The sequence below is a fragment of the Neolamprologus brichardi genome, chromosome 8 (assembly GCF_056152115.1).
Source record: "Neolamprologus brichardi isolate AB-2024 chromosome 8, ASM5615211v1, whole genome shotgun sequence".
Taxonomy (NCBI): Eukaryota; Metazoa; Chordata; class Actinopteri; order Cichliformes; family Cichlidae; genus Neolamprologus; species Neolamprologus brichardi.
The window spans coordinates 4,707,413-4,720,977 of NC_142111.1; the positions used below are offsets into that span (position 1 = coordinate 4,707,413).

Below are 13,565 nucleotides of genomic sequence, written 5' to 3' on the forward strand. Positions count from 1 at the left end.
CCAGCAGATGTCACTCTAGAGCGACAGGCGATCCTTTTTACTACAGAAGAGGAAAAAAAAGGACATTAAAAAAAAATCAAATATTAAATGTTCAGGTATATTTTACAAAACATATTCAAATAAATATTAAAACATTATTTTGTTATTATTTTCTTCATCTGCAAAAATAAAATAAAATGAATAAATTGAACCGCATTTCCCACAATGCACTGCAAGGTTGGAGGTTATCTGGACTTGTGTAGATACCCACAACTGCCGCCTGTTTTTAGTGATAAATTAGAACTTTGCTCTGTTTATTGTGCAACACTTATCTTCCGCGCCGGTGTGTGAGTGCTGCGTGTCCGTTAGCGTCCACTCTGCGTGTATATGAGTGACAGCAACGCAGACGCTGAGCGGAACGACAGTCCTGCTACAGACAACCACCCCGCGCTGCTCGACTGCTGCGGAGGGCTCAACAACGTCGATTATTCCAAGGTAAAAGTGAAGCCGTGTCACAGGAAGTTGTTCCGCGTAACGTAGCTCCGCTTCCCTGAGAAGCTACATTTGTCTCTTGATAGACCGACTGAACCGCCCTGACCGCCGGAAAACACAGTCGGTACAGTTTGTAATTTCAAAATAAATGCACGACTTTCTTCATTCGGAGAACACGTGTTTACTATGACCAGTCCAACGCAGTTTCAGCATAAAACACAGACGTAACAATTCTTGTCTGTTTAATTGAGCCATAACATGTATATTTTGTCACATGCAGGGTATTGTTATGCTCTTATTTTGATAAAAACAGAAGAGGTTATGTAACCGGCGCAGGTTAAAAAATGGAGCAGGGAAAGTGCCATGTTTGCTAGCTATTAAATTGTGCATTTCAAAGATAACTTCATCATCATTGAAGTAATAATACAAATACCAAGCAGAACATTTTACATTTTCCATATCCATAAACGAAATATGTGTTAGTAAATTTAAAAAAATGATTAAAGGTTAGGTGTTATTTATTTATTTATATTTATCTAACCCAGCCCATCATATTTTTATTTACATTTTTAAATGTAATTTTTTAAAAATTTTATTTTCATATTTTAATTTGTGTATGTATCTGTTGATGGCTGGCAACTTTGTGCAGATGTTTAGCTTCATTTCCACACATGACAAATATAAATATATGTAAAGACGCAAAATGCAAAAATTAATTGTGTATGCTGTTAGCCTACAGAATCTTGTGAGCATGTAACATCTTATCTGCTGCATATATCTCAACAAAGTAATGCCAACCTGTTCAATTTCCCTTTTCTCTTTTCTTATCCTTCCAGATAAAAGATTAGCTGTGATTAGCCTTTTAATTAAAACACACGGTAGTGTGAAGTGTTTTTACCACCCTTTTGTCCTGCTCCATTAAATCTTGGCAGATATTTACTTACCATTTGCCAGTTTTATTCAGTTTTACCCTCGTAATGTAAGAACTGCAAACCCCTCTCTTGAAGAGGGGTTTGCAAACCCCTCCAAGCTCTTGTAATCCAAACCATTCCTTCAGCAAAGCCTTCAGGCTAAAAAGAAATCAATTTTATGTAGTGACGATGCTATCATGAAGTCTGCAGATCTTTCCTGTTGACTAATTGCAAAATGGCTCACAGTACTTTTGGCTATAATTCCCTTTTGGTGCTGACACTGTGAAGAACACAGAAGACACCCAAAGTAAACAGAGGGCATTAGCCTAAGGACTGATTTTATTGCTTTCCATCACTGGCGTCAATGGGTATAAAGTGGAAAACCACACAGAGGAGCCTACTGTTGAAAGAAATTTTATTGCTGTTGCTGCACTTCATAAAAATTAATTAAAGTAATCTTCACACCCTTCAGTGTGTTTCACTGTGTGATCTGTGATTATTTTGCTCCTGCTTGTTCAATATCAAAGCGCTGTACGAAAGCTTTTGATGAAGCATGACTCCGCGGTAACTGGCCAGTTCAAACCATAAGTCAAGGACACATTGGTCAGATTAGGGAAGATGGTTGTATAATGTGTAATAGACTGTATATGAAAGATGAGCTCAAAATTGTTTTGTAGACTTGGCTTGGAATTGGCCGGTAGAGCCAGGGCATTGTCATCTAATGCTAGTTCTGGCTAGTTAGCTTGGTTAACAAGGTTCATCTGTTATTTATTGTCGTGTTATATGGAATGGATGTGACCTTAATTGACAAGTCAATTTTTTGTTTCTCTTATTTTCCCGTGGTTATTTCTTTCAGATGGACTTGACGCTGTTGGAAGCCTTCCTAAAACACATTCATGTTTACGACTCCCGCTTGTGTATTGCTGTGATTGCCATCCTTTTTAACCCTTTATTTTGGAATGTGGTAAGTGCTGCTCTAGATTGTAGTAGAGCTTTTTTTTTTAGCTACTAAATAAGAGTGTGTATTAGTTTTAATGTGTGTACTTCTCATCCTGTGCAATCAAAACCTTATTCTTCCATTGCCAAAAAGAGCAATTTTTTTCCAATAAATTTTTGTTACACTTTTTGATTTGAAACCTGTGATGGTTACCTTCAAACAGTGAAAGTCAATACTCGAACCAAACAGTTGGATTGGAGGTCTGTTATTGCAAATAGGATTTGTAGTTTCCAGGATGGCTTCAGTGTTATTTCTGCGTTTTTTAGCATAACAAATGTAGGTCATCAGCATATGAGTTATCAGGTTGAGGTCAGAACTTTAACAGGGTCATTAACACTGCCTCAAACCATGACACAGCCTCCATTATTTTACAGATGTCTTTAGACACTCAGTGTTGTCTCTCTTTTTTGTCTTCTTCCAAGTTAAAAGAAGCCACAGATTTTGTTTTGTAATTTGGTGTACCTCAGCCTTTTCTCCATGTTTTCCTTACTTAAAAATGGTTTCTTAACATCCACTCTGGTGACCATTTCTGATGAGCCTTTGGTGAACAATAGGTGGATCAACTGAAGGGGCAGATGCAGCCCTCAGGTCTTGTGTCATATCTTTGCTGTTTATTTTCCTATTTGTTAAGGATAGGACTTTTATGTATTATTAATCTGCTGTAAATAGTTTTCTTTTGCCCTCCCTGTTCTTCTTTTGCCCTCCACGTGTCCACTTTCTTCACGTTTTTAAGGACTAACTGCACAGCATGCTCAGATATGTCATGTTTTTGGCTAATAGCAGTATGGGAGTCAACGTGTTGGCGATTAGTAACTAAGGAAGAGTCTGCATTCATATTTTTAATCCTTTACATCATCAGAGGGTAAAGACTCATTACATAAACCTTTACGTGACGCTCCACAGATGCTCCAGGTATCAAGTGCAGGCATAAGTGCTCACGTCTTTCCCACTGATGGTAGTTATTGAGACAATTAAGTCAACACTGTGGTCTAATTATATCTACAAGTCTACATAATACTGTAAATACAACCTTATGTTACATAACGCCAACTCAACATATTAATATCTAAAGTACGTAAGCATTAGTTAGATTAAAAAACACTTATGTATAACTATACATCTTTAATTAAAACTTCACAAGAGGTCAGACAGATATATTGCATTTTCATATGTCTCATTGGCTCCAGCAGCCTTCATTTACTCTATGATGCTGCTGCTTAACTTTCATTATAACAATAACAATAATAAACTGCTTTGCAGTGGAATTATTCTCTGAAATTGGCCTAATTTAACTAGAGTTTCACTGCTCCAACTGGTTCATGTGTTGGGTTTCCAAATTCATTTAATTAACCTTTTAATGATGACTCACTTGGCCATTTAATCTATCCACCATAACACCTGCACAGCCCAGCAAGAAGCCCCAGCATGTTTGTCTTATGGAAGGAGAAGCCAATTATCTGCATTTAAGTAAATGTCACTGAGGTACTCATTTCAAATCATCCTGTTTCAGCGTTATGATGCAATAGAAGCTTTAAGTGGCTATACTTTAAGTGAGACAAACAGCGTTAGGATTTGCTCATATAGAAAGGTTATCAAACTTTTCACTTTTTTTATTATCTCCTCTGTTTGAGCTACAGTACGGTAATTGTCAAAGTTGTGACTACTCTGGATGGAGGTTTAATTAGATTTTATTGGAATATTATCTTGTTAAAGAGTGACTTAACACATTTGGGATGGATGGTGTTATTCTCGACCCCAACATCAGGCTAAAGGAACTGCTAGTGGGATTTTAAGAAGAAATGACAATCCCTTTGTTGTCACCTAAAGAATAAGGAAGATGATTGTATATAGTGATTTGATAGAAGGTAGTGGAAAAGTAAATGTTACACTCCCAGTTCACTTTTTCTTTTTGTGAATTAATATAATAGATGAATTATGGAGGCAGCTAATAATGCTAGAGGATGTTTGGATTAGACAAGTTTCCTCTTGCTAACTGATCCAATAGATGCCATTTCCAAGAAATATTTGACTGATAAATTGATTGACAATTTTCTTTTTGTTACCAACTAGCTGCTAACTTTGACTTTAATTTAGCAGTCAGGAAAACGTCTGCTACAATGAGAACAGCGTGAATAATAATTAAAGAGGTGAAATGTGATGTGACACCAGTTTGAGAATTTCTACTTTGAAGGTAGTTTATTGTATTTTATCCATTATTATCTATGTGCCAGAAGTGGCCATTTTTAGATGGGATGTTTCTGCTTTGGGTTAGCCATCTTGTGAATGTATGAAGACACAAATATGTATAATGATACAGTGAAGTAATATTAGAATATATATAAACATGCCAGAATTTATTTTTTGTGTTGTTTTGGTAGCTGCCATTATTTTTAAGTGTATTTGCATCTACATGTTTAATTCAGTTTCTGACAAGTTTTATTAAAGCAGGCTACCTGATGAAAGTGTCAAAAAGTCAAAAACGGTGCAGTTCCTCTAGTGCATAGGTGTCAAACTCTGGCCCGCAGGCCAAATTTGGCTCGCAGCCTAATTACATTTGGCCTGCGAAGCCATACCAAATTACTATTAGAGCTGGCCTACTGGTATTATACAGCTAATATATATATATATAGTTTAGTATTAAGCTTTGCTTGTTCCATATTCAGTTTTTCAGCAAAACGTGTTTGAGTCCATAAAAGAGATTCATTCTTATATCTGGAGGAATAAATATATTTCAATAAATATTAACGTTAGCCCGCGACTTTGTTCCAGTTTTGAATTTTGGCCCACTGTGTATTTGAGTTTGACACCCCTGCTCTAGTGGCAACCTAAGGCTGGTTAACAAAGGCACCAGTGCATCAGCATTGCACCCTAACCCTTGATAACTGAATTAGGAGCGTGGCCACTTTGACTGACATAGCCTAGACAGCATCTATTACTTCAAATGATCAAGCTAGACCTCCTCAATGTTTAGTTTTTGTGCCGTTGGTGCCTTTGGGGGCATTTTAAATAGATTCTCTGAAAACATAATGGCCTTCTGTGTTATAAACACCAGCACTACATACAGTCGAATAACCAACTTTAAAGTTGCAATCTGGCACGTGTGATATTATTTATATGCTATTAACATATACTATTTTTAGACTACTTAATTTATTTTAACACAGTAAAATGTTGTAGCCTGAATTATCTCTAAGAAGGATGAGCATTTAATTGGAAAGCTTCCAACACTCTCATACTTCAAAGTTGCCAGTATACTTTATTATTAGTGAGCAATGACATGAAGCTTCTTTTGCTTTAACAGCTGCAGTGTGAGGTACACGGTGCCCTGTTAGTTTTTTTTAACACAACAGGAGATGGTTGAGTTGACAGGAGAGTCTGTAAAAGCAAAAGCGTCTGAGCTGAAGATGTTTTGCAGTATGGAACGACCCAGTAATTATCCTGTGGTCTGTCTGCTGTCTGCAGATTTTTTAGGTAACAGAATTTACAGTAGGTCACAGTCACACTGCATTGTGACAAAAGAACACTTATAAGAACGGAAATTGTTTACTGCTGCACATTTAGAGGGAGCCTAAATGTCCGGGTAAGACTAAAGGCAACTGAAGAACAGTTTGGAAGACATTCCCAGCTTTTGGCTTTGGGACCAAATTCTTTAGGTGTGATCTCCTAAGAAGACATTTCTATTCTGTTTGAGTATGTCAGGAAAATAAGGGCAGTCCTTCTTTCTGCACACTTACATTTTATTACCAAACTGACTGACAAAAATGCTGATGGTTATTTAAAATTTCATTTTTTATGTGCAGGTTTTTTTAATAAGTCTAGTTTCAGACATTTCAGAACCACAAGTGCTCTTTTTCTTTTTCTTTTTTTTTTAAGGTTACCATAAGTTTTATGTAGGATTGTGAAGGTTAAAGCCTTAAAGATTTATCGGTGGTTGATATTTGTTCCCAATATTCAGCCAATAATTGTATTAATATTTGTAACTGTTAATAAATGAGAATTTAAAAAATAGGGAAGAGGCATAAGAAACGAGTGCACTCTGCATCTTGTCTGTTGACAGCACACTACAAACTACAAACACAACAACCTGCTGATCTGAGTGTGAATGCCTAAATATCAAACTACAATCATAATGCCAAAAGTTGGGTTACTAAATGCAAATAAATATAGAAAGCAAAGATGTGCAAAACTCATAAACCCATATTTTATTTACAAAAGAACATAAAAACATCAACTATTTTAAGTTTTAAGTGAGACATTTTACAATTTCAAGAAAAATATTGGCATACTTTAAAATTTATCGCAGCAACCTGTAAAAATAGACAGGAAAAGGAAGTTATACTAAAAAGAAACTGCAGAAGGTGTCCTAGAGAGTTTGGGCAGAAATTCACCATTCTGCAAAAATCTGTCTACAAATTGTGGAACAATTTTAGAATAATGGTCTTCAACATAACATTGTGAAGACTGAATCTCTATAATATGTAATATTACCAAAAAAATCCCCAGAGTCTGCAGAAAATTGTGTCAAAAATTATTAGTGGCTGCCCATGATCTTTAACAGCTCAGGTAGCACCGCACTGACAAAAGACATGTTTCTTTCATAGGACAGGCTGCACGGGCTTCAAAATACTTCAGAAATCACTGTCTGTGAACACAGTTCATGCAGATAACATGATCTAGAAACGTGCCATCTTCTCTGGGCTGAAACTCATTTAAGACGGACTGAGGCAAAGTGGGAAAACTGTTCTGTGGTCAGATTAATTGAAATTGTCTTTTGGGAAACATGAAAGAGGGGAGCAGCTAGTCTGCTTGTTATCAGCAATTTGTTTTCAGACTACATCTCTGATGGTGCATAAGTGCTTATAGAATAACCAGATTGCTCATCTAGAAAGGAATCATCAATGCTTAAAAGTATGAAAACTTTTTAGGTGAACCCCAACTATTTACCTGTTTTTCATATTCAAGTGTGAAAATTGTGTAAAGTATTTCCTCCCATTATCTGAGTTTTATTTTCACCTCTGAAAACACACCAAACGCACAAATATCATTCATATCAACCACTTAATTTCACAGGAAAAATTTGCACAAATTTGCTAATTTTATTATTTTTTTCTTCACATGTAAATAAACAGATCACTGTGTCTGACAGCAAGTGCTCAAAGTGTGCACCAGTACAGAAAATACAATAATAGCATTTTACCTCAGACACACAATTAAACTCTGGTCCGACAATGTGGGTGTCCTTCTTTTTCAGCATGTGAAGATATAAACTAATCTGAACTAAGTTATAAATAACGTTATTTAAAAAGTACTGCCATATTTTTAGATTTGTCTTATGGAAAGGTATCATAAATAGTAGGGCTGCACGATTAATCGTTAGAAAATCGCGATCTCGATTCATACTTATGTGCGATCTCATTTCCAAATGACAACGATTTAAAAAAAAAAAAGAAAGAAAAAAAAAAAAGACGAGGACGATTGTACCGCATTTTGATCCGGGACGTAATCTGCATGAAAACAAGCGCTCACTCTTCCTGCTCAACAAATGACAAGGGCGGAGCCTTATACCACGTGATACAGAAGCTGTGCCGTGAATTAGCAGGGAAAAAACAACGGCGAACACGTCAGGGATGACGAGAAAGTGACAGGAGAAAATCCGTCCTGGCCAAACATCAATAACGGGAACCTTATACAGCGCTTCCCTATACACGTCGAACTTCCGCAGGCACAAAGAAATTACGTGAGAGAATTGTGATCTCAATTCTAAGCCAAAAAATCGTGATTCTCATTTTATGCAAAATCGTGCAGCCCTAATAAATAGTTAAATGAACTGGGAGAAAATCACCTTTCTATATATAAAGCAACATGTAACTGAAATGTTCTATCAGGAGGTGAGAGACATTCTGTAGAAGTTGTTATAGAGTGCTAAAAAAATCAGTATTTCCTGGTCACACAGCTTTTTATTAGAAAACTCCAGGTACCTATTAAAAGTCTCAGCATAGAGGTATAAGTCTACAGTGAGGTACTACTGAATACGTGCACCCACACGTGGTTCGACCTGTAAAAAAGCAATCGCAGCTCGGCAGGTACCAGTCAGGAAGTTTTATCCCATTTGCATTCAAACTTTACACAAATAAAGAAAAGCTGTTTTTTATCACCATATGAGGCCACGCTAGGCTAGTGTTTCCAAATCGTGTTTCTTATGCAACAAAATATCCCTGAACTGTTCCAACGTTTATACTGAATCGGATGATGTAACTAAAATGAGGTGAAGCACAGAGCAGCTGCCCTGTTACAACGTGAAGTCAAGGCGCGCTTCAGTTAATCTTCAAATTAAACATCGTAATGGTGTTTAAAATGCAAGGTTGGTTAACTGCTCTACATCAGGAGGAAAAACAAACATATCAGAATGTCCAACCTTCTGCCTTTGGTCAAACACAAATCGGAGGCTGTTGCTAACACATGCTCAACAAACATGATAAAAACAGACTTGATTTTTGCAGAAACCAGCAAATAATACTAGAGTTGCCATCTTCTAATGGCTACTATTGATAAAACTTCATATTGGAATGTAGAAGTTGTCCCACGCATGTCAGAGAGATACCCCCCTACCGTATGTCAAACCAGTGATTTATAACCATGATAAATATCATAAAACTATATTTCACAACTCTGTAACAATCAATAATCATATGATCAAAAAAATGATCATCAATCTAAACCAAACCATGAAAATAGCTGTAGAAACTGACTGTTATAACTCTCAACATTTGAACCAAAAATGTCACATTTGCATTCATCAGTCTATTAGACCCGTTGCCACTGATTGGGTGTAATTAGACATGCTTCAGCCTTTTCTCCCAGGTACCTTTGCTGTAACAACCTTTCCCCTGAACCGTCTCTGCTGAGGCTTCAGCGAACAGTAGATGGATTTTTTTCTTTCTTATTTCCTAAGACATGACTTTCAGATACTCTTCACCTGATACTTTTTCTTTTTATGCATCCACTTGTCCAGTTTTCTCACATTTTTAAAATCACACTGCATACCATGCTGACATACGCCAAGTTTTTGGCTAATTGCTCTATAGCATTAACCTTACTAGATAAAAAAAAATAACACTATTTTAGGCTTGTTGAATTGTTATCTCATTATCTTTGGCATTTTTCATAGATTCAGATAAAGTGTTTTTGTTATAGGCTGTTACTACCCAAAGATACAATCTAAAATGGGTTGTCAGTTAGGTGCCTTATTTATAACCTTGAATGATTAATAAGTCAGTGTTAAGTGGCTTGAAAAACTAAAGATGGTCTTTGAAAATGGTCATGTACAAGAGCTGTACTAAAAATGAATGAAAAAGCAACCAGTATCCAAAGAAAACTTATAAAAGACCCCCGGAAAGCCTGGATGATTGCTGTTCAAAGCCACTTTACAAAAATTGTCTGGATCCTTGGAAGCAAAATGCGAACAGATTACTTTTTCACAGTACTATATTATTGTACTGAATGCTAAAACGAAGTACCACATATCTCTTCTCATGGTAAAGGTTGCTATCCTTGCTGTAAACCATAATCAGTAAGTCTGCGACTGCAGGAATGACAGTGTAAAGTTTCACCTGAACAAGAGCGTGTGTCAGAGTGCTGTGAGTAATTCTACCAGGATGACTCATACTTGAGGTGAAATCACAAAAGAAGGGGTGCAAACGAAAGGAGAAAAAAAATACTGGCAAAGAAGAAAAAGCAATCCTCCTACTTCTTAAAGTAATTCTTCATAATGTCTATTATATAACCTGTAAAGTAATAGAGCATTAAATCCATAAAAAGGATCATGACGCTCACGTGATAGTTGTTCTTGAAATACTCTGCCGATCACAACCGATTCCTCCCTCGAGAATGCTGCAGCCACGGTCAAACATCATCTTTTTAAGACAGTTAATGTTTTGATTGAAGAAACCCAATCAAAACAGAGTTTTTCCAGAGTTGAAATTGCTGTAATGAATGTTGCTTCAGCAACCACTTTGAAGCATTGAAATATTCAGGATCATGCCCAAATGTTAACAATTCTATCTGTCTCTAAAACAGACCCCGCTGCAGCCATGTTTTCTCTTTCTTTAGTCCTGTGTGTTTAATTCATGACACATCCAGTGCCAGGAAATTGAATTAAAGAAATAACTGGAAAACCTGTGGTCTAAAATTGCAGGCTCAGCAGGGCCAGGAGGGCAGTGTGCCAGAGTGAGGCTGTGACACATTGACCTTGTTATGAAAGGAGGACAATCCTGAGCTTTAGGCCCCAGAAATCAGCCTGTGGTTGCACCGATTCTGGGCCTGGTGCACTTTGTGTGTAGGGAATGGTTGAATCTCTGCAGGCATTACTGACCTCAGCAACACCTGCACAGTGTGGGCTTTGAGCCTGTGTGTGTATGTAGGTTGTCTATATACTGACTTAGGTACCCTGTCTGAGAGCCAGAACACAGACTTAAGACGGCAATATATCTCTGCCAGTCCAGATATTGCACCTGCAGTTTGTATAGAAAACTTGAATATGCTCTTAACTGCAGTGCAACACTGACTGTGATGATTGCTAATTAGCATTACATTGGAATTGTTAATTACTCATGATTTTTACATGTGAATCATCTCTTATAATCAAGTTGTATTGATTGCATAGACATGCATGGTGTATTTTCTGAAAGGCTTGGATGTAGTGTTAAATGATGGGTGTGCTTTTTAGGAGCTAGAATGGGCTTAATTGTCCTGTGTGTAAGCTTTAATCTGTGGCATTTTTACAGTCATGCCACTTCGATCAAACAGTGTTTCAAAAAGTGTTAATTTTGTTGACCAATAATTTTCATCATAGTTTTCATCAGCAAACTTCTTTTTTTTTTTATGAAAACAAGATGAAAACTAAATAAAACCTAATGCACGAGGACTATGATGAAATGCATTGACACTTTCATCAATCTCTTTGTGCAGTAAAGCCAGACGTTAATCTGATGATGATTAGCCGACTAAAACTGAAAGAATTCAGATTCTTGAATTATAAATGAAACTAAATGACATTACAGTCAAAAGACTATGAATAAAACTAAATCAAAATTAACTTTCAAAATTACACTGGTTTGAAGAAATTTGTACAAAAAATAGTATTTTTTTTGTGTTGGGTAGCACCACAAAGTACTAGATTTTTACTTTTTTTTTTTTTTTTTAAAGAGATCCAAATCTGTACATGGTCAGATGATTTGTTTTTGTTCTCTTACATCTCTCAGTAGATTCGTCACCAACCACCATTCCACATAGTGTTATATCTCTGCTTTACTGCTCTACTCTTACTTTTTGCTGTATGTCTTGCTCTCTCATCCACACTGCCCCATCTGCATAACCACTAAGGCATTGATGACGGAAAGACTCAAGTAATTCATATTAGCCTGTCATTCCTGTACCTCAAAGTTGTTAGTAGATACTAGAGATGGCACGATACCACTTTTTTATGTCCGATACCGATATCATAAATTTGGATATCGGCCGATACCGATATGAATCCGATATAGTGTTTTTTAATCAATAAAACTGTTTTTTTAATATCTTCCTGCATTTTGTATAAGTTCATACTCAAGTTCAAGCAAAAACAAACAAACACTAAAGCTATTCTGTTATACCTGTATGTAAAAAAAAAATAAATAAATAAAAAAAAAAAAAAAAATACACTGCACCCAAAATATTTCATAGTTCAGCAAAACTGATCAATCTAATAAACTTAAACCTACTCCATCCTCCCTATTCTGGTATTTTAAAGAGTAAGCAGCCTAACTAATAGGGTTGCAAACTCCCAGCAAAAAAAAAAAAAGGGAACCACCCTCCACCTCATGATGTCTTATTGACGTAATCAACTTTAATTTGATGCAGTGTGAAAAAAATGAACAGAAATCAATTATTTTTCAAGAATAATTAAATAGATTCAACACCTTTCTTCAACAGAATTGCAGACTGCACAGATGGTACCTTCCCAAAGGAAAAAGTACTATAGCTCACTAGGGTATATTAGACTTAATAGTTACTATATACAGTAATGGACTTCTATACATTTTACATCAGATTAAAACTTTGGGTGTAAGATTCGGATAATTATTTATTAAAAGCTAGACATTTTAAATGAGAATAAGAAAGAAAATGACGTCTTTGTGCCCCCTTTCCCTGTTCATGCCCTATCGGGCCCCCTGGCTAAACTTTGCTAGATCCGCCCCTGCACAGTTACCAGCTGTCAGCTGCGTAGAAAAAGATCCTGGTGTAGAAAGTAATAATAAATAAATTCTAACAACAGATTATCAAGCTTAAACATGCTGCTGTTGTTCAGCCGCTGGTTTCCTCTTTCTGGCGCAAAGTGGGCCAAAAACAAAGAAGAGAGACAGACTCGCGACAGAAAAGCCGATCAGCTGATCATTAATCAGTTTCACGATTGAAGTAGCAGCAGGAGAGGGAGGGAGAGAGAGAGGCAGTCGCTCCATATATCTGTTGTTAAGCTTAATGCTGGAATGCTTTACAAACATTCAGAGATGAACTTACACACTTGCTTTACTTCTCTCTGGGAAAACTTCCTCGGAGATGAAATGCTGGTTTGGTAGCAAGGCTCCGAATGCTCACGCTACAGCCGCTCTATCACATGCTCCGATGTACTATGAGCGGTTATGAGCCGAGTTACGCCATGTCACAAGTTTTGTGAGGTGCTTTTTTTGATATTTAATGGATCAGATTACATTTTTTATTTCTCTCCGATATCCGATCCAGTAATTTAGGTCAGTATCGGACCAATACCGATACGTAATATCGGATCGGTCCATCTCTAGTTGAAACCTTATACAATCTTTATTATTTCAAAAGAATCACAGGCAAAGCAGGCAAGTCACGGTTATGCAGTCATGGACAGGTTTGTGTGCCATTCTCCTTTTTCTGCTCTCTGCTTACATCCTCTCTTTCTAAAACTAGCACCTAGGTGAAAGAAAAGGGTTGTTGACACAGATATTTTTAAAGCATTATTTTTGTGCCATTTACATTTGCATCTATCATCACTGAAACCTTTGAATGAGTTTCCATGGCAACAGCCATGTACAATATACCACGTGTTTGTGTAGATGACATTTCTGCTCATATTGTAAAACAAATGCTTCATTCGCATTTTGTTTTCACATAGAAATAAT

At 36.6% G+C, this 13,565-nt stretch overlaps 1 protein-coding gene across 1 annotated transcript in view; it reads left to right on the top strand.

The window, feature by feature from the left end:
• Window positions 1-215: 215 nt before the first annotated feature.
• Window positions 216-13,565, top strand: part of pemt (phosphatidylethanolamine N-methyltransferase) — an 81,242-nt gene continuing 67,892 nt past the window's right edge. The window contains exons 1-2 of the mRNA XM_087845303.1: window positions 216-474; window positions 2,239-2,346. Coding sequence (XP_087701429.1) covers window positions 367-474; window positions 2,239-2,346 — 216 coding nt within the window. The 5' untranslated portion in view covers window positions 216-366. The remainder of the gene's footprint in view (window positions 475-2,238; window positions 2,347-13,565) is intronic.